Raw genomic sequence first — 21,449 nt, 5'->3', positions numbered from 1 at the left:
TCATGAAGAAATTAGTGGTGATCTTTGGAAGCAAGTAGATTTGGGATAGGGTAATTACTAAAAAAAGTTCTAAATAAATTATAATTTTGTCAATTCAGTTTTAAGCTTTTTTTATCAATTGAGTCATAAACCTTTTGTGATCGTACCCGTTCGGTCCACTTTACTGACTAACGCTAACATGGATAATTTTTAATAATATTTTTTTCTCTTTCTTTTTTTTTCTTTCCTAGTCCTAATGTGGTTGGCGAGGGCCACAGGCAAGGCCATGGCCGCCTTCACCCGCGGCCGCGCCTTACGAGGGTTTGCGTTCATGAGGGGAGGATGTCCTTGCCCACCGGCCGCCAAGGGTCGCCAAAGCTTGTTGGCCACATTAAGAGTAGGAAAGGGGAAAAAATAAAAAATAGAAAAAAATAATTGTCAAAATATAATTAAAAATTATCCACATTAGTGTTGGCACGCCATGTTAATGCCAACCGGCAAAGTGGACTGAATTAGTAGAATTGTAAAAGATTTAGGACTCATTTGGCCAAAAAAAAAGTTTATAACTAAATTGACACAATCACAATAGATTTAGAAATTTTTTTGTAATTTTTTTGATTTGGAACTGTATTGAAAGTTTGCATTTTTTTTTCTTAAAAAAATGCAAAACATAATTGAAATTGGACCTAGAATTGATTTTTTTTTTTTCAGGAAATTAAGTCTAGGTGGTGCAAAAAAAAAATTGATTGAGAGAGTGAACGTTAGCTATTAGAGGATAAATTGTTGATTATGTCAGATTAACCTCTTATAGTCGCCCAAAAAAAACAAAGATTAACCTCTTATTAGATTGGGATTGACCTTTATTATTAAAATAGAACATTTCGTGGAAATTAACAAAAACCGATGACAACTTCCAATGACCACATAGTAATAAAGCCCAATAGGGACTAGAGGGGGTATGCTCATGTCCTGTCGGCCCTCCCTCGAGTCCAGAATGAGCACAAAGTGTTTTGACATGAACGAGCCCGGCCCATTCAATCACACCTAAACTCCTCACAGCGCTTTTTATCGGTACGACAAAAATAACATCATCGAACGATCTCGCCGTTATCTCGGCCACGTGCCAGCCCACCTGCAGCTTCTTTCGACTGCTAGTAAACGACTAGTGTCAACGGGATTCGGATCCTCTAACATTGGAGGTTTATGTTAAGGGGTAACATAACTCCTTATCGGGCAGTTCATTTCCCATCGAACGGTCAACAATCAATCGCGTCAATCAAAAAAAATTTCTCATCTAAAATTTTCCCTTTCTCAAAATTTGAATTGATCGATTGTTGACCGTCCGATGAGAAATGGACGGCTCGATGAGGGGTTACGCTACCCCTAACATGGATCCCCAATGTTAGAAGATCCATTTCGATCAGTGTGCCAATCTCGCCGTCTCTTTTCAACACCGAAGTCACGTCATCCTCCCTAAATAAGGATGTCGAGATATTTCTTTCTTTCTTTTCGCAATAGGACCTTTCGGTTAAAGGTCCAAACCTTTTGGTTATAGATGGAATATTAATTTGATGCTGAATTTTTTTTTCTTCCATACCAATCGAACATTCTGCATTTATTTGGTCCTACTTCTGATTCTCTTCTCTGTCGCTCTGCCTTTTTGCAACGCGCAGGGGTCGAACCCTGCACATGCGATACTAACGTCCCCACCCCCTCAATCTCTTTACCAGCCGCGCTCCATGCCTATTGGTGGCCCCAAAAGAATGAACATTCTTGTAAATAACCATGAAAAAAAAACCCTACACACACACAACTGAGCATGTCAAGTGAAGAGACGGCAACTGCAAGAGGTTCCCAAGGTGGCTTTTTTGGCAAAGAACAAGCATGAAGGAGGAAAGAGAAAGCCTATATGGACAATCTGCAATTTCTAATCCAATTTTCACGAATTTCGTAATTTCACACGAACCAAGAAGATTACATCCACAGAGAGTCGAATCATCTTCTTCCTCTCGCTCCCAATCAGAGCTATTCTCTAGATCTCCATATCTGCAAGAAGCCACCACCACCCCGTCTTCTTCTTCTTCGTTGGCATTTGCTCTGCCACTGGTTTCTGGTGCTTCTTCTCTCGATTCGCTGCTTCTGACCGCGACCCAACTCTCATCCCCTTCCCAATTCGGCATTTGAGGAGGAGAGGTCGAATTCGCGCTCCATTGGCCTATCAGTTGCTGGATTCTCTCGCTCGGAGGACAGTTCAGAGCACTTCTCTGAAGCAGGGCTTGACAGGGCTCTGGATCTTCAGTTGACGGCCAGATCGCTTGCTCCAACACGCTGGTCGGTGATCCGGTGTTTGGGATTTTGAGTTCAATTTCCTCCAAGAGGAAGTCGGGAGCTTCGTCTTCGAGAAAAGCGTGGCCAAGGAGGTCGCTGGCTGACCACCTCTCCGACGGGTCTCTTCTCAGGCACTTGCTCAGAAAGTCCCTGCATTGCTCCGACAGGAAGCCCGGAATCTCCGGCGACTCGGCGGAGAACCCGATTCGATGGATGGCGGATATGGGGTCAGCCACGTCCATCCATGGCGGCCGCCCGGTCGCGATTTCGAGGACCGTGCACCCGAGGGACCACACGTCGGCCGCGAATCCCGGCTGTCCTCCGCGAGCCACCTCCGGCGCCATGAAGAGCGGCGTCCCACCAACCGGCCCGGCCGCCACGTCGTCGACTCGACGGGCTAGGCCAAAGTCGGCAATCTTAGTCCCCTCGCTAGTGACCAAGATGTTCTGGCCCTTGATGTCGCAATGGACAATGCCCCTGCGGTGGATGTACTCGAGCCCGCGGAGGATCTCCAGCGCCCGCGACCGGACCGCAGTCTCCTCGAGGCGGCCCCCACGCTCGCGGGCTTCGTCGGCCAGCGTGCCGCGGGGGGCGTACTCCATGAACAGGTTGTACACCCGCTCGCCCTCCTCGCGAGTGACGTCCCAGCCTCGGTACGCCACGACGTGAGGACAGTCCAACGCGGAGAGGATCGCCTGCTCCCCCCGGAGGGTGCCCGAGCTGGAGACCAGGGCCGACTTGACGGCGAAGAGCTCGCCGGACCCGTGAGCCGCCGCGACCGAGACGGCGGCGAAGGACCCGCGGCCGACGGTCCGGCCTCTGGTCCAGCTCATGGGGAGGAGGAGGAGTGACTTAAGTTTCTGTAGCGGTGTCGGTACTTATATAAGTTCGGTGAAATTGGAATTTCGTGTGCTTGGCTTCTAATGCAAGAAGCTATGCTTCCGATTCCTCTCTCTTTTGTGGCCCCAATGGGACGGCCGCCGTTTTTTCTCCCCCGTGAATTAGGTGGCGACACGTGGCGAAAGGAGGAAGGGGCTGAGCCTGAGCCCGACGGCTTTAGCCGCCCAGCCTAATTAATGGTGATTACTTTATTTATTTATTTATTTTCCAATTTTCACTTTAGTTTTGGGGGTTCCTTTTAATTGGGAAAACGAAGTGTTCACGTGGCGGCACGTGAGCACGTGCGTGGAGTGCGGGGGGCAGCAGTTAGGGTTTGGGCATTGTTCTTGTTGATGGGGATATTCCAGTCGGCTGACCTGTACATAATTTGAGTTCTAGGACAAGAATTCTCTCTGTTTCTTTTTTTTGTCCTTTTTGGGTCTTAATCGAGTATTTTGGAGATTAGTTTTCTTCACCTCGCTGTAAGCCGGCGAATAATGCCATTTTTTCCCCGCATTGTTATGATGGAGCGAGGGAAAAATCCCGATTTAGTAACGAGAATATGTGTATCGCAATTTTGACAGTGCGATGGACTAGTATATACCGCCACCCGGATCAGATGATCGCTTCTAGCTATCACCAATAATTGACGAAGGTCGTGCCATGAAAATGCCTTATTCGATACGTGCGATGAGCCCGTGTTCAATAACCAAAGTTTTACTGTTCTCGATGGATAAAATGCACGTGCACTTGTTTTGCTCAAATTTGTTTTCCTCTTTATAAAGGAATACTACTCGCCTTGCTACATAGTAAAAATAGTTGATATTCGGTGGGGACTTAATGTTGATAATTAAATACCACCAAAGTACAAAGTACATTCTTGTGGCTGCTCACACTCTCTCCAAGAAGCATGTTTGACAAAAGGATATCCGCGAAATCATTTAAAATTATTGTGAAATTGCTAAGTTTTTTCTCCAAAATTTTAAACGACAAAAATAGATTTCTTGGTAATAAAAGAATTATACACAGTTAAATTAATCATAAACTTATTGTACAAATGTCAACCGAGTTCTATTTTTTTTTTTTTAATTTTGTCAAATCGATCCTTATCCAGAGATGACTGCACATCCACGTCAACAAATTTCTGATGGAAACCGACTGGAATGACCGTATTGGAATTTCGCACAAAAGTTTACTACCGAATTGACAAAATCGAAAAGTTTAAGATAAAATTAGCAATCGCACAATACATTTTGGACCAGATGGATATTTCCCCGCAACTACGTATGTCAATATTCTTACACAACGAAAGATACTAGCTATTTTGATGTAAATGAAAGTCAAATCGCAAGATTGGCGGCAATTCGAAAGATTAAAAATAGAAATTAACCCGGAAAGACCTTGCAAACTTGTAATGTAAGGAGCATCTGATAATAATCCTTGGTACATAGGTCACAATGTGAACCCTGATGATGCAATCTTTTGGTCCAAAAATCAAACTCGGATCCGAAAAAAAAAAAAAAAAAAAGCGGTTTCTTTTCGAAAAGGGTATCTCAAGGACTCCCCACCCACAAAACGTTCGAATCTTCTTTTTCTTTTGTCTTGAATTGGAGGTGAATTTGAACATAAATTGCAAAAAGATGCTAGTAAAAACAAAACGAAAAAGAAAAAAAAAACCAAAGGGTTGTTAAAAAAAAATAGCTGGCAAAAAAGGACAACTACAGTTGGAACTTTAAGAAAAGAAAAAAGACCACCTTCGTAACCAAACACAAAGCCACAAAGCCACCACCACTTCCATCTTCCCGCTCCTAAACCGACCCACCAACCAAAACCTTATCTCACTTTTTGAGTAGCCTGAGTTCGTTATTAAAAATGTCCTAATTCCTTGAAATAGAAAACCCGATTTTAGATCCGATCCAAATTCACTCTCAACCCTATATATTAGATTAAATATTAAAGTGGGGTCCACAGGAGATACGGTGTGCACCCATGCGGACAACCATACCCTATTGAGCAGTTATCCGCTCAAACGTGAAAGGTCACGTTGGTTAGTTTTACGTCAATAACCGACGTGCTCTCCATCATTCTCCCTAAGTTGCTTCATTCTGTCACTTCCAAAAAGAAAACAGAGAACGCAGAACGCTCCTCCCCAAATTGTCGATTATCGTTTGACAGAGAAAAACTCCGAGATCGCAAAGGGCATTTAACCGGTGATCAATAAGGTATGTTCTCGTTATGTATCTTCGTCAATCGGTGAATCCGGTGATCTATTGGGCATGTTTCCGCTGTTTTTGAGTATGTATTAGATCGGATTAAGTATCCAACACTATCAGAGACTCTCGCTCTAGTCCCGAATCCGCCCTCATTTACTCTGCGTAAAAAATTGCCGCCGATTTCCTCAAAATTGTCGACATGAGTGTCACTTTCCACGTCTTTAGTAGTTTCATCGCCTTCGTATGAAATGATAATTACCTGCAGAGGGAGGGTAGATGGGGGCAGGTTTGGAATCAAAGCGAAAGGTGATAATTTCTTTTTGGACAATAAACAAACCGAGATAGAATTGAGATTAGACTTAAAATTAGATTTTTTTAAAAGGGAATTAAGGTCCTAGAAAAAAAAAAAACACCCAGCTTCTTAGTTGGTTAAGGGAAGCTTAGTTAGATTAGATCTATAAGACTTGTGCCTTGACTTGCTGTGATGTCATGATGAGAATTTTGTACGGCCGAGATCGCTTTGCGTGTGTAATAGTAGTAGCCCTTTGGAATCTGATGCCATGTGTCGTCCCGTTGAGATAAAAGGAAAGGAAATCGATTCCTTTCGTCACGCCCGCCGCAATTTTGGTCGGGCACATGTGTTCTTCGTGATGACGTGTCGTCATTTCTTTCGTAAGTAAAAAGGCATAAGGTAAACCACTTTTTTTTTTTTTTTTGGGGTCAATGTCTCTACCGTATCATGCTAAGCCACCTAGTCCAAACAAACCCGAGGCTCGAATCCGAGGGTGTCTCGGCTATCTCGACGAGACTCGATTGAGAGTTGTCGAGGCCCGATCAAGATGATCAATGGCACGGTGGCAGAGGATAGAGGACCGGCGATCGAAAAAAGGGCCAAGAACAAAGTGATGGTGGATAGCAATGGTGGTGGTGGCAGACGGTCGACTGAGGTGAGATGAGAGGAGAGAGTGTGAAACAAAGTCAGGCCTAATTCCAAAAAATAAAATCTCAAACTTCAGGTTTAGTCCCAAATCTGCTCCAAACTCTTTTTTTGTCTAAAAAAAATATCAACTTTCAGCACAGCCCCAAATCTGCCTTAATTAGCTCTCCGTAAAAAATCACCGTTAAGTCTTCTGACATGGCAATTCCGCGTCAAGAGAAAATCCACGTCGCCTTCTTAAGTGGAAACTTAACAAAAACATCAACGCTCTTGTTGTGAATAATGGAAACAAAGTTAGGATATGCTTCTTCTTTTCTTCAACTCACACTTGACTCCCTCCTCTGTACGCCACGAAGCGGAGCGAGCGAGCGAGCTTCTTCGTCGTGCTTGACTCCCTCCTCTCGTGCGCCACGAGCGGAGCGAGTGAGCTTCTCCATCGCGCTTTTTGTACCTTAGCCTCTCAACTCGTTTTAATAGAAGGAATTGATTGCGAACAAAAAGAATTACTCCGTGAATCAACTCTCACACAGGCTCGCACTCGGTCGCTTCACCCGATAAGGAAGCGAGCAAGATTAGAGAAATTGAAGAAATTTTTGTTCTTCAAAATTGAAGGTACAATTGATGTTTGGGGAAATCGCTAATTCGGATGAGTTGGAAGTGAAGAGCCCTAGCTACTGTTTATCTAAAGATTGACTTTCATTAAGGTTTGATTAATGATTTAATCATTTTTTTTTTATGATTTTGATATATTTTGGATCCAAATCCTTGTTTCATCTTTACTTCTACAATCCATAGCCAAGATGCCTACCACTTGTTTGATTATATTCTTGAATTGGATCGATGAGAATTTCACATCAGATTTCGATTGAGAGTATTTTGTCCATTGTTTGTTGTCTCCTTCATATGAACTTTACTTGAGTTTTGTGTTTCTTCATCGAGTCCCGTAGCTATGCACTTAGATTTCACTTCTGAATGTTTCGATTTAGATGCACATTTTTATTGTTCAGTTTTTTTTATTCTTGTTACGACCATGTGTTTGGGGCTTGCTGCTATTGTTTCCCTATGCTGATTGTTACTTAGCACCTTTGTAAATGGGATTTGTTTTCTTGTGGCTGTCAACGTCACTTCCAACAGGGCAAATAACAAAAGATGTGCTCAAAGTCCTCGGGTTCTCAAATAGAATTCAATCCAATCGTACAAGAACATTGGTTGATTGTTGTGGCAGTAAGTTGTTCCTAGGATTTGAATTGTGCCGTACACAATTCGCTGCTATCAGTGCGATGTGCTCGACATTGAACTTGCAGGTTGACTGTCATTTTGCTCGCAAGTTTTGCTCATCGATAATTGAAGTATTAGTAGGTTGAATCGGGAGCGATGGTGAGTTCATTCGAGTGTCGACTCTTTATGTTTGAATATTGTTTTTAGTTAGCAATTAATGACTTTGTGTGTGTTTTTAGCAGAATGACAGCTGCAGTTGGAACTTTAAGAAAAGAAAAAAGACCACCTCCGTAACCAAACACAAAGCCACCACCACTTCCATCTTCACGCTCCTAAACCGACCCACCAACCAAACCTTCTCTCACTTTTTGAGTGGCCTGAGTTCGTTATTAAAAATACCCTAAGTCCTTGAAATAGAAAAAACCCAATTTTAGATCCGATCCCAATTCAGTTTCGACCCTATCGGATACCCTTATTCTAGTCTCGAATCTGCCCACATTTACTATGTGCCAAAAATCGCCGTTGGTTTCTTCAAAATTATCAACACGAGGTTCACTTTAAGCCTCATTATCATGACCCTACGTCTTCAGTAGTATCATCGCCTTCGTATGAAATAATAATTACCCGCAGAGGGAGAGTAAACGGGGGCGGGTTCAGAATCAAAGCGAAAGATGATAATTTATTTTTGGACAAGAAAAAAATCGAGACGAAATTGAGATTAGACCTAAAATTGAATTTTTTAAGGGAATTAAGGCCATAGAGGGGGAAAAAACACCAATCTTCTTAGCTGGTTAAGGAAAGCTTAGTTAGATCAGATCTATAAGACTTGTGCCTTGACTTGCTGTGATGGCATGATGAGAATTTTGTACGGCCGAGATCGCTTTGCGTGTGTATTAGTAGTAGCCCTTTGGAATCTGATGCCATGCGGCGTCCCTTTGAGATAAAAGGAAAGGAAATCGATTCCTTTTGTCACGCACGCTGCAATTTTGCTCATACACATGCTTTGCAGCCCAAACAAACCCCTAATAGTTCCGTTGAGGCTCGACGGAGCCTCGGCTCTCTCCGACAAGACTCGATCGTGGGTTGTCGAGGCTCGATCGAGATGATCACAATGGCATGGTGGGGGAGGATAGAGGACCGTTGATGGTGGAGGTGTTGGTGTCAAGGGAGAGGCATTTTAGGAAATGGCAAGTCGAGAGAAAGGCGTTGTCGAGAGAAAGGCGTTGACGGTGATCAAGAAATGGCCAGGAACGAAGTGGTAGTGAATAGCAATGATGGTGGCAGATGGTCGATCAGGGCGAGATGAGAAAAGAGAGTGCGAAACAAAGTTAGGATCCTTTCTTCTATATCTACAATTTGAAGATGTTTTTATTCGTAATCTACAAATTAGACACATCACGAACACATGACGATGATAACAGAAGATGCGAGAAGAATGAGGCACGGATAAGCCCTCCGTTCCTATGTAAGTTATATATCCAATGACATGATAACAACCGTCGCATATAGCAAAGTTAATCCTTAACCGTTCATGACACTCAACTTTGGATGCAAAAAGGGGGAAATTTTCCAAATGTTATCTCATGATGAAATCAAGTGCATATGTCACCTAACTTGCCTTGCATGAATCAAAATTGAGGCCATTGGCCGCCAATTTTTTTTTTTTTTTGGTCAGAAAAAAACTAATTTCATTTTAAAAAAAGAGTACTTAAGCATAAGAGCTCGATGAAGGGGTATCCGGACACAGTAAATTCTAAAGGTCACGAGAAAGGTTGTCTACCCAATCCAAGGAAAGAATATTTTGTCTTTGCACTTTAGGGTCTATTTCGCAATAATTCTGATTCTCCGATTGTGTTTCCTTGATCAAAAAAAGATAAAAAACATAGTTGGTAACGTAAATGATTCCGCTTCTGATTCTATTTTCGGGAACGATTTTGAAGAAAAACAAGAATAAAAAAGAGTTGATTCTCGAAAAAAGAATCACCAAAAAGAACAAAGTCTTAGTTCTTTTAAAAAGATTAATTCTACATGGGCTTTCACGTGGACTTCTGAACTTTGAAAAAATGTATAGTTAGATTTGAAATTTACTATCAACTAATTATTTCAAATGCATTTTTTGAAAATTAAATTTAAAAATAAGCTTTAAAATAAAAAAAATTGAAAATTTTAACGGGTGAATAACAAAATTTCAAGAAAATTAAAAAATTTTAAAAATAAAAATGGGGGGAAATTTACAAAAAATTAAAAAATTAAAAATTTTAAAAGTCAAAATTTTAAGAAAAAATTTAAAAAAAGATGAACTTTTTTTTAAAAAAGAATTCTCGTCACATGGTTGTTTCCGAGAATATAAATTTTGTGTAGTTACCAAACGCGTTCTGATTCTCTAAAAATCATATAGGGAACAGAATCAAAACATATGATTTTAATTAGAATTTCTTTTTTGAATCATGATCGTTAATTGGGAAAGAAGGCGAAAATATCACCCGGGGATTGATCATCCGAATTAGAAGCTTAAGGTGCGCATGAAATCACTGCAGTCCAAAAAATCAACTTCCGATCAGAAATTGATTTCTCCGCTTCTCCTCAAAAGTAGAAGTTGATTTTTCTACTTCTGCTCCGTATTGACTTCTGATCAGAAAAATTCGTTTGGTAACGGTTGAAAATTTCTATTTTTAAAATATTATTAACAAAATTTTTGGCGGCAAAGGTCGACGGTGGCGATGGTAGGCGGTGGCGGTGGTCGGCGACCGCGGCGGCAGTTGGCGCCGTTGGCGGAGGTGGTTGGCTTGCCGCAGCGTTGGTCGGTGGTTGGCGGCGGCGGCGGTGGTCGGTGGCCGGTGGCGGTGGCGGTGGGCGGGGGGGGGCGGTGGTCGGCGGTCGGCGGCGGTGGTCGGCGGCGGTTGCGGTGGTGGGGGTAGCTGCGGCGATGGCGGGCGAGGGTGAGCGACGGTAGGCGGTGGGTGGGCGATGGGCGGCGGTGGGTGGACAGTGACCGGCGAAAGCGGGTGTGGTCCAAGAAGTGATTCCGGAGCGGAGAAGTTAAAATTTTTTACTTTTCAAAATTGGTCGAAAATCTTGTCAGAAGTCAATTTTTTTACCAAACGAATTTTTACTTCGATCAGGTTTTTATCGAATACATTTCTCTGTCAAATGAGTTTCTGGCAAAGAAATAAGAAATTAGAAATGATTTCATGTGCACCCTTAGCCACCCAGTCTGCTTCTTGCTTGGCATTTCTTCATGCATGGGCTACAATAGCCATAGGGGGTCGGCCCAATAAATCGCAAGCGTGCGTTGGCTCCGTTTGGTTCATCATTTGCAAAGGACTTTAGGGCTCCAAAATCCCTTAGGCAAATACAATTATGTTTGGCAATATTTTTTAGGACTTTGGAGAAATGCAATTGTATCTCCAAAGTTTTCTAAAACTCATTGGGGGAATGGAGCTTTGAAAGCCTATTGGGAGAATGGAGCCTTGAAGGTCCTTTGGGAAGTTGCATTCTCGGCATGCAACTTCTTGGTTTAATGAAAATGTGCAAATTTCCTATTTTACCCTCATTTTTTAACCAAAATTCCACATTTGCCTTTTGTTAACTAAAACCCTATTTTCTCACTTTTCTCTCCATTCCTCACACCTCTCTTGGCTGCCACTCTATTTTTTCTTCTCTCCAGTCCTCTTAGCTCTCTTGACGAACACAAACAAAAAAGAAAAAACATCACGGCCGCTTGCTTCTTCGCTGCTGGTTTGTCCATACGGTATCGCCGTTCTCACTTCACCTCTTCACTCTCGACTTGGCCCGCCTCTCTTCCCAAGTAAGATTTGTCTAGTCTATTATAGTAGGCTGGTTCGTCTTGATTTTGTGCTTTGCTGGTTCGTCTCGATGTTCTGGGGCAATTTGTGCTTTGCTGGTTTCATTTGTACTTATGCACAAATTAGGTGGAGGTGCTGGTTTGATTTGTGCTTTGCACAAATTGCACAAATCGGGACAGTGGAGGGAATACTGAGGATGTGTAGCAGTACCAGTCTCTTTTATGGGGTTAGCATGTATCAATAGTTGACCAAATAACACTTAAATGAAACTAAAACACGCATAAGCCAAGTCTGCAATGGACTGACCAGAGGGCATAAATATTGCTGAAAATCTGTTTTGCCATTTAATACCAATTGCACAATGAAAATCTGTTGTTCTGTCTTGCTTAGTTTAAATGAAAATCTGTTTTTACATTATGCTCAACGGGAAAAAATAAAAGTTAAAGTTATTGATTTTTTTTTCAATTCTAAACAAATTAAAATTAAAAAATTTAAGTTAATCACATCAAAGGTCTTTGTAATTATACATTTTACTTTACCAAATAATATTTGCATTTGCCCGAAGCCTTTGGAAATTAAGGCTGCGCATGGTAACCATTCAGTTCCGGAAAACTTATTCTGATTAAAATGATTTTTTCCGATTCTGTTCTTAGATGAGTTTTAGAGAATCGAACTCGTTTGATAACCTGTTCAAAATTTCTGTTCCTGGAATAGAAATGCGTTTGATAACCGAACAAAATTTCTGTTTCAAAAACTATTTCTCTTTCTAATTTTTTTCATTTAAATCAAATAATTATGTAGTTACTTTGTAAAATTTCATCCTAAATTGAAGACTAATTTCCAATGCACACTAAAATAATTTAAAATACATTATTTTTTTTTAGCATGTCATAAATGAAACAAATTTTAATATATGATTTTTTGAAGTTCGATTGAAGCATGTGATAGTTCCCATATTAAGAACTCATTTTTTCTTTAAATGTTGCGTTGTCCAAAATACATATAAACATAGCAGCCAAATAACCAAATTATCCACCGACAAATAAAAACCAAATTATCCTCTTTGATACGAAGTACAAATCCTTCACTATCATTTTGCGGGTTTTGTCATAAATCCAAGTGGGTGTTTGGCTCCAGCTCCACATACGTATGGTCACATTTTGTGACGCACGGTTATGAGTATATATATTATCATCCGCATGTTGTATGCCCTCATTTTCTATGACATTTTTTGCAGAAGAGTAAAATTTATCAAATCTAGGAAATTTAGGCCCAAATTTATGAAAATAAGGTCAAACTAGCATAATCTAAGCTTTTTTTTTTTTAAAGGGATTTTCTAAATTTTTTAGGATTTAAAAAAAAATTCAAATTTTTTTATTTTATGTTATTTTATTTTTATTAAGTTGAGGGAAAAATGAAGAAGAAAACTGAAAGGAAAAAGTGAGAGATGTAAAACTTCATTCTATTTTGTGATTATCAAAAGTGATTCTTTTTTTCAAAACAAATTTTTTTTTTGTGTGGATGTTGTTTTAAAATTGATTCTGATTATCTAAAGCTGATTCTAAAAACAGAATCAGAATCAGAATTATTTACGTTATGATTCTCATAATTTTTTTGTTCTAGAGAACGGAATTAGAGAACAGAATGGTTCTCATGCGGCCCTAAACCTCAATTCGTGAAACGCCTTGACTTGTAATCTGGACTGGATTGCAGAATTCGTGCAGCTCGCTCGTAGCGATGGCAGACCAACTCAACATCGCAGAGAAAAAAGTAAGCTTGCTCTTCTTTCTCTATATTGCTCTGGTTCTGTCTGCTTCTGCACCTCTTCTGCGGCAAAAGCCGCGTGAATTCATCTGGGCTCTCTTGCTTCACGCCTCTCTTAACACTTAAACTGTAATTTGGAACGCGGACTAGGTGTTTCACGAGTTTTGTGGGATCCATGATTCTCGGTCGGAAGCCCAGACACTTGCTGCTTGATATGAGTTAAAATTTACAAAAAAGGGTGTTTGAAAATAGTAGTGTGGCATTGGACCGAAAAAAAAAAGAAAATAGTACTGTGACCGTATTCCCCAGTTCAAAGCTGTGTCTGGCTCTGGGGAAAGCATGTTCTGTGCGAGTTGTTCGAAGAATTTCTTCTAAAAGAATGATTTTGCATGGTTAAATCGTTCTTGGGATGGTTAATTCAGGGTAACCTGGCCTATGTATCCTGGGAAGTGTCAAGTTTCTTGTTGTTCTACTGTTGGCAGGTTCTTGTCGAAGTAGTGAAACTGGCCCAGAAACGGGGAATGAGCGGTGCTAAAGGAGTGTGGAAGGATTTTTTGAACAGTTATGACAAGCAATTAGGGGCCTCTTTAAGTGATCCCTCGAGGAGGTCCAAGGAGGTATTGGTTGCTTTCTTGAAGACTTTTACTGATGAGAGCGATTTGAAGGTAATTAATGTTGGAGAATCGCTTTATGAGGCTTAATTTAGCTCTCCTTGATGGAGTGAACAATTAAGATGACTGCTGCTTATAATTTGGTTTGTGCAGCTTTTTGCCAAAGTTATTCAGTGCCATTCGAACCATGCCCTAACGGAGCTATTCAAAGAGGAATCTCCACAGCATGAGTCCCCGGAGCAGGTATGATTTGGTAATTTTGGGTTTTAGTGCTTTGTTCTCGTCTGAAGATGAATGCTACATTTATGGAGAACTCTGTGATCTTAGAGTCCTCACCAGTAGGTAATGTGCCATCAAGCCACTGCATCTCTGTTGGCTAGAAGTTGAAGTTACCCTATTTTGTTTGTTTTTCCTTCTCCAGACAATTGTTGGATTCCGCCTACTGTTGCTTTATTAGATTTTCCATCTTGTCCAAGGTTACAATTGTTATTCTCTTAATGTATATTTTTTCTTGGATCTTTTTTTCAGGTGATAGAACGATTGCATCTTTTGTTTGAAACGATAAGCTTGTATTCTCAAACTGCATGCAAGAAGTGGATTTTCTCTCTCTCGTTCTATTTCCTGTAACTTTACTTGATGGTAATCTTCGTTGTTGTGGAGTGATTTGCACCTCTTGGTTCACGGTTGGTGATGTTGCCATGCATCTAGATTCTCGATAATGGTTTGATAACATTCTTTCTTTCAAGTATGCTGAAACACGACTACATCCATTTCAAATGCAGTAATTCAGTCATTCTTAGGTGAATCTATTTGTCTTTTTTCTGTGGCTAATGTATATGGTTTTGAGTGGCACATTCTCTCCTTTTTTTTTCCACTTGTTTTGCTTCATTGGTTCTACCATGTATGTAAGCTAAACTCCTGAATTTGTATAGTTACCTTTTTTCATGCTAATGCCTTTGCTTAGTGAAGTATCGTGAATCCTGATATAATTTTTTTTTTTTATGTCTAGTGTTGATAACTCCTGCCACACATCCTTTAGCCTTTCATCTCCTCCATGGCATCCAATTAGAAATGTTTTAATAGTTGTTAATTGGGATGGTGGCAGTGCAGAGATTAGTTCATCTCACTCTGGAGCATCCACAATACCCATCAGAATATTCTTTCCCATCATATGAAGAGGTTTGTTATTATAACTGCCTGTTTTCTTTTCAGTGCTACTTGGCAGCAAGTATTCTGGAGTTTTTTTTTTTTTTAAGTATTCTGACGTTCACATTATCATTTGTTGCTGCAATAGAATGAGTCATGTGCAGTGGTGTAGAATATTGACTCGTGAGACTGAGACGTTCACTGACGTTCTTCACTGAATTGAGTTTCCTAGTTTAACACTTAAATCTGGGAAATCCTGTCTTAAAGTGTCAAACCTTGGTTTTATATAGGGTGACATATTGTCTGCAACAACTAGTCCTAGTGTGGTAAGGAAGGCACCATTGACATCAAGGGCTCAGTGGGCGTAATTAAAATCTAGGCCGACTATAATGGATGGTAGCAGCAGTGGCCTCTTATGTTTCAATTCTCCGCATTCTTTCTTCTGCTCAAGATTATAAAAAGGAAAATTAAAAATCCAACTTGTTTTAGATTTGGAAGATCCGCAAAAATTACTGTAAGTTAGCACGTCTGCAGTGTTAATCCCTTTGATTGGGGCTTCCAGTTGAGTGTGGCTTAGAGAATGGGTGTGGATGTCATAACATAATCATTGTAAGTTGCAGGATTAATTTATCCAGGGCATCTTGTTATGTGTGCCCTTGTGGGCCTTTCAGTTAGTAAATATAAACTTGAACTATAGGAATATCTGTTTAAAGAAATAGAGAGATGCTGATGTGTGAATGGGTTGGTGGGATCTCTTCCACCCCGTATCAATCATGCATTTTCTCAATTGTCTGTCCAAATTTAAGAATGAAATTTGCGTCAAATCTAATGCGGAACAACCTTCTTTTGATGCATTTCATGCTACAATTGCATTGAGAATCAACAATCATTGTATATGATATAATATTGTCTAAAGCACAGACATATTTCAAGTATCAAACAGATAATTTATTATTTGCAAATTTTGGGGACAGAAATGATGAGATAGCTGACTGCTGTCCCTTAACTTATTAATATTTTACCTTAGTTGCCTTCGCCAAGGCAATGGAATCGCGGTAATGCAGATTGCCATCCTCATGTTCATCCTTGCATCCTTCAAATTGGGCAATGCCCATGAAATTGCTATATTGTGATAGGCTGTTGGGATCGAGATCCTTTTGAGGCAGAGCTTACTCTGCTGCTCCAAATTCCAAAGTAAATGTTTCTAATAGCTATCTACTTTGTTGATGAAGATCTTCCACTTTTAATCTAAGCGCAGGACGACTAGTGATGAGGAAAAGAGTGCCTTTTTTTGGTTAAGTTCGGTCTAAGGGTACTTTATGTCTAGCCTAATTTTCATCACGAAGGATTACTAAGCGTAAGTTATTAGAAATTTACTGTCATAACACTCATCTGCAACTAAAAGAAAGTTAGAGTTTAATGTGAGTTTTAGAAGGAACAACAGATTATTTGTTGTTAGGAAGACAGAAATTGTAGTAATGTGCTGTTTTGATCAATTAATTTGTTTTGCTAAATATGTGGTTTCATATTGTCAAGTTCATGCTGGTTGATGTTACGACCAATGAAGTTATTACTTCGGTTGTTTTTCATTCCCTAGACGATCCGAGTTTGCAACTTTGTTGCTAAATGTGCTGCACAATTGATATGTACATTATGCTTTTCTGCGTTGTCTTTTCCCCTAATATGGTTAGATGGTGAGGCAGGAATGGGTGGTTACAAAGCTCAAGAAAAAGTCCAAGGTGATGAGGTCAACCGATGTGGTTGCTGTTGACTGTGAGATGGTGCTTTGTGAAGATGGCACTGAAGCTTGTGTGAGAGTATGTGTTGTGGATCGCAGTCTGAAGGTATTTGTTTGTTCATGGTCTCATTCGATGATGTAGCATGATGGCTGACAGGCCTTTGAAGAAGAAAAGAAACATAAAACCATGCTGTATTTCTCTCCTTTTAGTTTTTTTTTTTTTTTGACAAATCTCCTTTTAGTTTTAACTTGCTGCACTTTTTGCTTTCTCTTTCTTTTTCCTTTTTTTTTTTTCTTTTGTTTTTGGTTTTTTTTTTTTTTTTTTTTGGGGGGTGGTGGGGTGTTGTTGTGGAGCTTTTGTGTAGAGAGAGAGAGAGAGAGAGAGAGATGCTATTTCCACTCTAGAAATAATCTCACTGGAAGAAAACAAAAATGTTCTCCCAAAATAGAAGGCTCAACAGTCCCTTCCAAGACCTGTTGTTGTACATTTGGAGCTTCATTGAGACCTTTGTTGTTGCAGGTCAAACTTAATGAGTTTGTCAATCCTGGTAAAGCAATTGCAGATTACAGAACTGAGATTACAGGAATCGTTGCAGCAGATTTGGATGGAATTAAATGCTCATTGTCAGATGTACAGGTGCATCCTCTGGTTGCCCTTGCACACTTCATGCTTAGTCTACATAGTTGCGTGCTACTTCACTGAGACAAAGTTGGCTTATTTTGCAGAAATCTATGAAGAAGCTATTATCACATGGAACTATTATAGTTGGCCACAGTTTGAACGGTGACTTGCGAGGCAATTGAGCATTTTGATTTGATACATTAAAATTTTGCTGTCTGCCAGTACTAGAGCTTTGAGAAACCATTTACTATTGGTAATTTTCCATCTGGTTGCAATACTCTTCATTCTATATCTTTGGTTTCAGCACTGAAGCTGGATCATGCGAGAGTAATTGATACCTCATACATTTTCCAGTATCCTGATGCATCTTTTCAAAGAAAGCCATCTTTAAATAATCTGTGTAAGGCAAGTAACTCGAAATTTTGATGTATCGTGTCCACTTTCTGTGCCTATCCAGTAATAATCTCTACATCTACTTTCTAGTGTTTTAAAGCCAAAGAATCTAGTTATTCTGACGTTTCCACTCAAATGCTTACATTTGAGTTTTCTGCCTTTTGGATGTGGTATATACTGCTTACAAGTCTTACTTCTCCACTCTTATGTTGGATATCCTTTTGGCAGAGTCATAACAAGCAAAAGATGCATTCTGTGCATTATTGATGATTTTAATGTGTCATTTTGGCAGTCTGTTCTGGGCTATGAAGTTAGAGCTAAGGGTGCACCACATAATTGCCTAGATGATGCTTCTGCTGTAATGAAGCTTGTTCTTGCTGTTATTGAGCGTGGATGCGATACAAATATTCTGTGTCTCCATGATGACGTGAGTTTCTATACTTTTCTGTGATGTTGCAATCGCTAACCTTCCTTTCTTAATCTCTTGATTTTCTCCTTTTCCAGGTACCTGATTCCGAAGTGGCAAAGCTGCTGCTTCACCGGATACCTAAAATTGTGCCTGTAGGAGAATTATATAGAGCAATACCTGGGGAATTTACAGTTGAACCAAAGGTTACAGTAATACGTAATTGATATGGTTATATCATTTGCGCCATCTAATGTAGTAGTTAAACCCACCTTGTTGGGTATTGATGTTTTCCCTGATAGTTTTGCTTGTGTATGCTTTCTCTTGTCGCTTGTTTTCTGTCGAACAGTTAGAGAAAATAGCATGGCCTATCTTATCCCAACTAAATGTTCAGACTTGTTACAAGTTTAACTTGGCGAACAAACTGTTCCTATATTGGTATTCTCGGCTAATTCATTTTATTCTCTACAGACATGGGATAATGGAAATAAATGATGACAGAACAGTGCATGCATGTATTCATTATTTATTATGACACAGTCGTTAACTAGAAAATATTCTCTATATGGTACTGTCACCTCACCCTCTGGAAAATAAATAAAGTTGGGATGGAAGAATTTTGCAGTTTCCATGAGTAATAGCTGTTCAGTGATAGGCTATTGGATAAAGGGCTCTATACAGCAAGGTTTTAATCTTTGTACTTTAATTTTAGCCTTTAAACTATTTTAAGCTTGCTACATTTGATGATTTGCTGAAGTGGTCTGGGGGTCAATGAGATGAACTGTTATATTGTCGTGTATCTAGATGTGTGGCTTGACATGCTATTACGCCACACCTTGTTATAGCTTTGATTATATTTGTTAAGTGGTGGATCATTTCTTCCTGCAGCCATCTAAGAATGCTCGTGGGGATACATATTCAGCTTTGGCCGTTTTCAGCAGTATGGAAGAGGCACATCGAGTCTATGAAAGTTTAGAGGGGACTTCAGAGAAGGTACATTTTTCTTCTCTTATCCCATAAATGATCCATGAGGGGATTTGCTTTTTCTCTACTCTTTTCTAGATGAGGCTCTTGATAATTGCCCATTTCACTCTTAATATCCAAACCTAATTGAAATATTTTGTCGTGTCACTTTAAAGGACTCATATGAACGGTCTCAGAAAGTAATTACATTGCATCTCAGTACGGTACTGAGGTTAATCTATGTGTGTGTAAAGCAATACGCGACAACTCCCTTGGCCAGTTTTTAAAGAAGAGAGCAGCCGAGATGTTGGATTCTGGGGACTTGAAAAAACAGAAGGCGAGCAAGATCGGAGAGATTGAGACGGCCGGTGTTAATCAGTGCGACGATCACTTGAAAGAGATCGAGAGATTGAAGGAGGAGCTGAGGCAAAAGGATCTTCAAATAGTAAGTCGTTGTGGAGACCACTTGCAAGAGATTGAAAGATTAAAGCATGAGTTATCCCAAAAGAAACTCAAGATCTCTATTCTCCACAAGATTGTTCAACAACAGAAGTAAAAGAAGCTGCAGAGAAAATCAAAGAAGTTGTAAATCAGGATCTGATAAAGAACAAGTTGATAGCTTACGCGTATGATTAATTGTGCTCCTAGCAATTTGCCAAGCACAATGACAGATTTTGGCCTTTCGCGCCAGAATGGTGCAGAAATTCCAAGCTTGGGCAATGACGGAACTGCGTCAACCATTTAATTCATAGATAAGCTAGGTGGTTTTATCGGCCCGTTTTTGTTCTTCAGGCTTCGGCTACAGCTTTGGGGATGGAAGTTAGTTGCCTCTCAGAGCTGATTTCCACGCTTTGGATTTGCTCTTCTTTCACAGAAAACTTGGAATGGAGTTTGTATTTCTGAAGTAGTATGTATGAAGAGACATGCTTAGTTAAAACTATGTTGTTCCATCGCGTCATCCAATGTAAAGACGGTATGTATGTATTTATTTATGTGGGGCACAGGGCTGATCTTTTCACTCTGTTTGTTTGCTGGTTCTTGAGCTGTGATTCATTTAGAGGGTGATGGTCATTGGAAGAATCTATATATACTACGACTCCGGTCTTCGGAGGTTTGATCCCAGAAATCTTGTGGCTTCAAATGCACAATAGAGCTCAGGTTAATATGACTCCACAAAGAAGAGATGCATCGAATTGCCTTTCTAAACTGATTATAGACCTGGTATTTTCCTCTGCAGATAAAATGTCTGTACGAAGCAGTAATTAAGACAATGACAAAGGTAGTAATAGGAAGCAAATGACACGGTAAATTACATTTTTTTTGTTAGGAATGAAGCACATAAGCAAGCTGATCTCATCTCGAGATTCTCAACAATCTAGTCTGCTGACTTAAGTTGCCCAAAGCAAAATGCTATCTCACAGAAGACACTGACCCAGAATACATTCACGAAATCCTAGAAAAAGGAATAGGCAGCGTCATTAAGATGAAATTACGTAATTCCTCACATCTTGGAAAAAGAAGCAGCCCAGGTCATGGATGAGAATTCCAAACAATGGAAAGTGACAACCTATCTGTTCTCTTCCCAGGCGGAGTTAAGATCCGACCGTGCATGCAGTAGCATGTCGAATGATGAATACGTACTATATATCAATGTAACTCATGGCTAGTGCCGAGACACTGCAAGTCGAAATCGTCCTTTTCTTTTTTCCTCTATTGCGACGAACTAAACAAATGCCATCGATCTTGCGATTTGTCGACATCGATCCTACTCGACTGTGTGGCTGTAAATTCTGGACAAGCGGGGAATTAAATTCATGAAGATCGAAACTCCATCGTCAAATTCTATCAATTAAATGGTATAAGCAACTATAAACCAGTTTTTATGTAGTGATATCTCTCGCTTTCCTCTTTCGAAATTCGATTGGACGATGGGAGTCTTAACCGTGGTACATAATACATATGGGTGCGAAATGATTATGAGTAATACCCTACAAACTCAGGAAATCTAGAGATGTGAAAAAGATCCAAATCGAGTCTAATCGAATCGATCTGACCTGCCCATTGGTGGGGAGGAATATAGGGGAATTTTTCTTGGAGAGCTAAAGCAATCCTTTCTAGGACCACAGAGGTGAGCTGCTTTAGTTCGATTTGTGCTCGTATCTGCTTCATCTTTTTCAGGCCCTTTGGACAACACTGAAGTGAAAATGAAGCAAACTCGCCAGGCGACACGCTCGGTGTAGACCTTCTCGATTGGTGAAACGATAATCCTACTCTGCTCAAAACCATATCCGTGGTCCTCATGTCTTAGCATGAGAGAGAGAGTTTACGCACATCATGTGTGACTACGATTAGCGATGACCTGAACTAGACAGAATCAGCAAGTTCTAGGCAGTTTTTTATTCCTAAAATTAGAATTGGCGGATATCAATCTCGTTCCTGATTCCCA

The 21,449-nt window shown here is 40.2% G+C and overlaps 2 protein-coding genes across 2 annotated transcripts; one reads left to right on the top strand and one right to left on the bottom strand.

The window, feature by feature from the left end:
• Window positions 1–1,778: 1,778 nt before the first annotated feature.
• LOC115728597 (mitogen-activated protein kinase kinase kinase 18-like) lies at window positions 1,779–3,229 on the bottom strand. Its single transcript, XM_030658926.2, has one exon. The coding sequence runs from the start codon at window positions 3,138–3,140 to the stop codon at window positions 1,779–1,781; it is 1,362 nt and encodes a 453-aa protein (XP_030514786.1). The 5' UTR covers window positions 3,141–3,229.
• Window positions 3,230–13,061: 9,832 nt separating this feature from the next.
• On the top strand, window positions 13,062–19,727 carry LOC115730641 (small RNA degrading nuclease 3-like). The gene is made up of 13 exons (XM_048276247.1): window positions 13,062–13,130; window positions 13,607–13,789; window positions 13,889–13,978; window positions 14,846–14,914; window positions 16,585–16,725; window positions 17,140–17,256; window positions 17,346–17,415; window positions 17,546–17,646; window positions 17,927–18,061; window positions 18,139–18,246; window positions 18,929–19,033; window positions 19,180–19,245; window positions 19,284–19,727. The coding sequence occupies exons 1-13, from the start codon at window positions 13,098–13,100 to the stop codon at window positions 19,557–19,559; spliced, it is 1,494 nt and encodes a 497-aa protein (XP_048132204.1). The 5' UTR covers window positions 13,062–13,097; the 3' UTR covers window positions 19,560–19,727.
• Window positions 19,728–21,449: the final 1,722 nt, after the last annotated feature.

Source organism: Rhodamnia argentea, chromosome 3 (assembly GCF_020921035.1).
Source record: "Rhodamnia argentea isolate NSW1041297 chromosome 3, ASM2092103v1, whole genome shotgun sequence".
In the NCBI taxonomy this organism is placed as follows: domain Eukaryota; kingdom Viridiplantae; phylum Streptophyta; class Magnoliopsida; order Myrtales; family Myrtaceae; genus Rhodamnia; species Rhodamnia argentea.
Note: the sequence above shows the minus strand (reverse complement) of the source record. Positions and strands in the feature narration are given on the sequence as shown.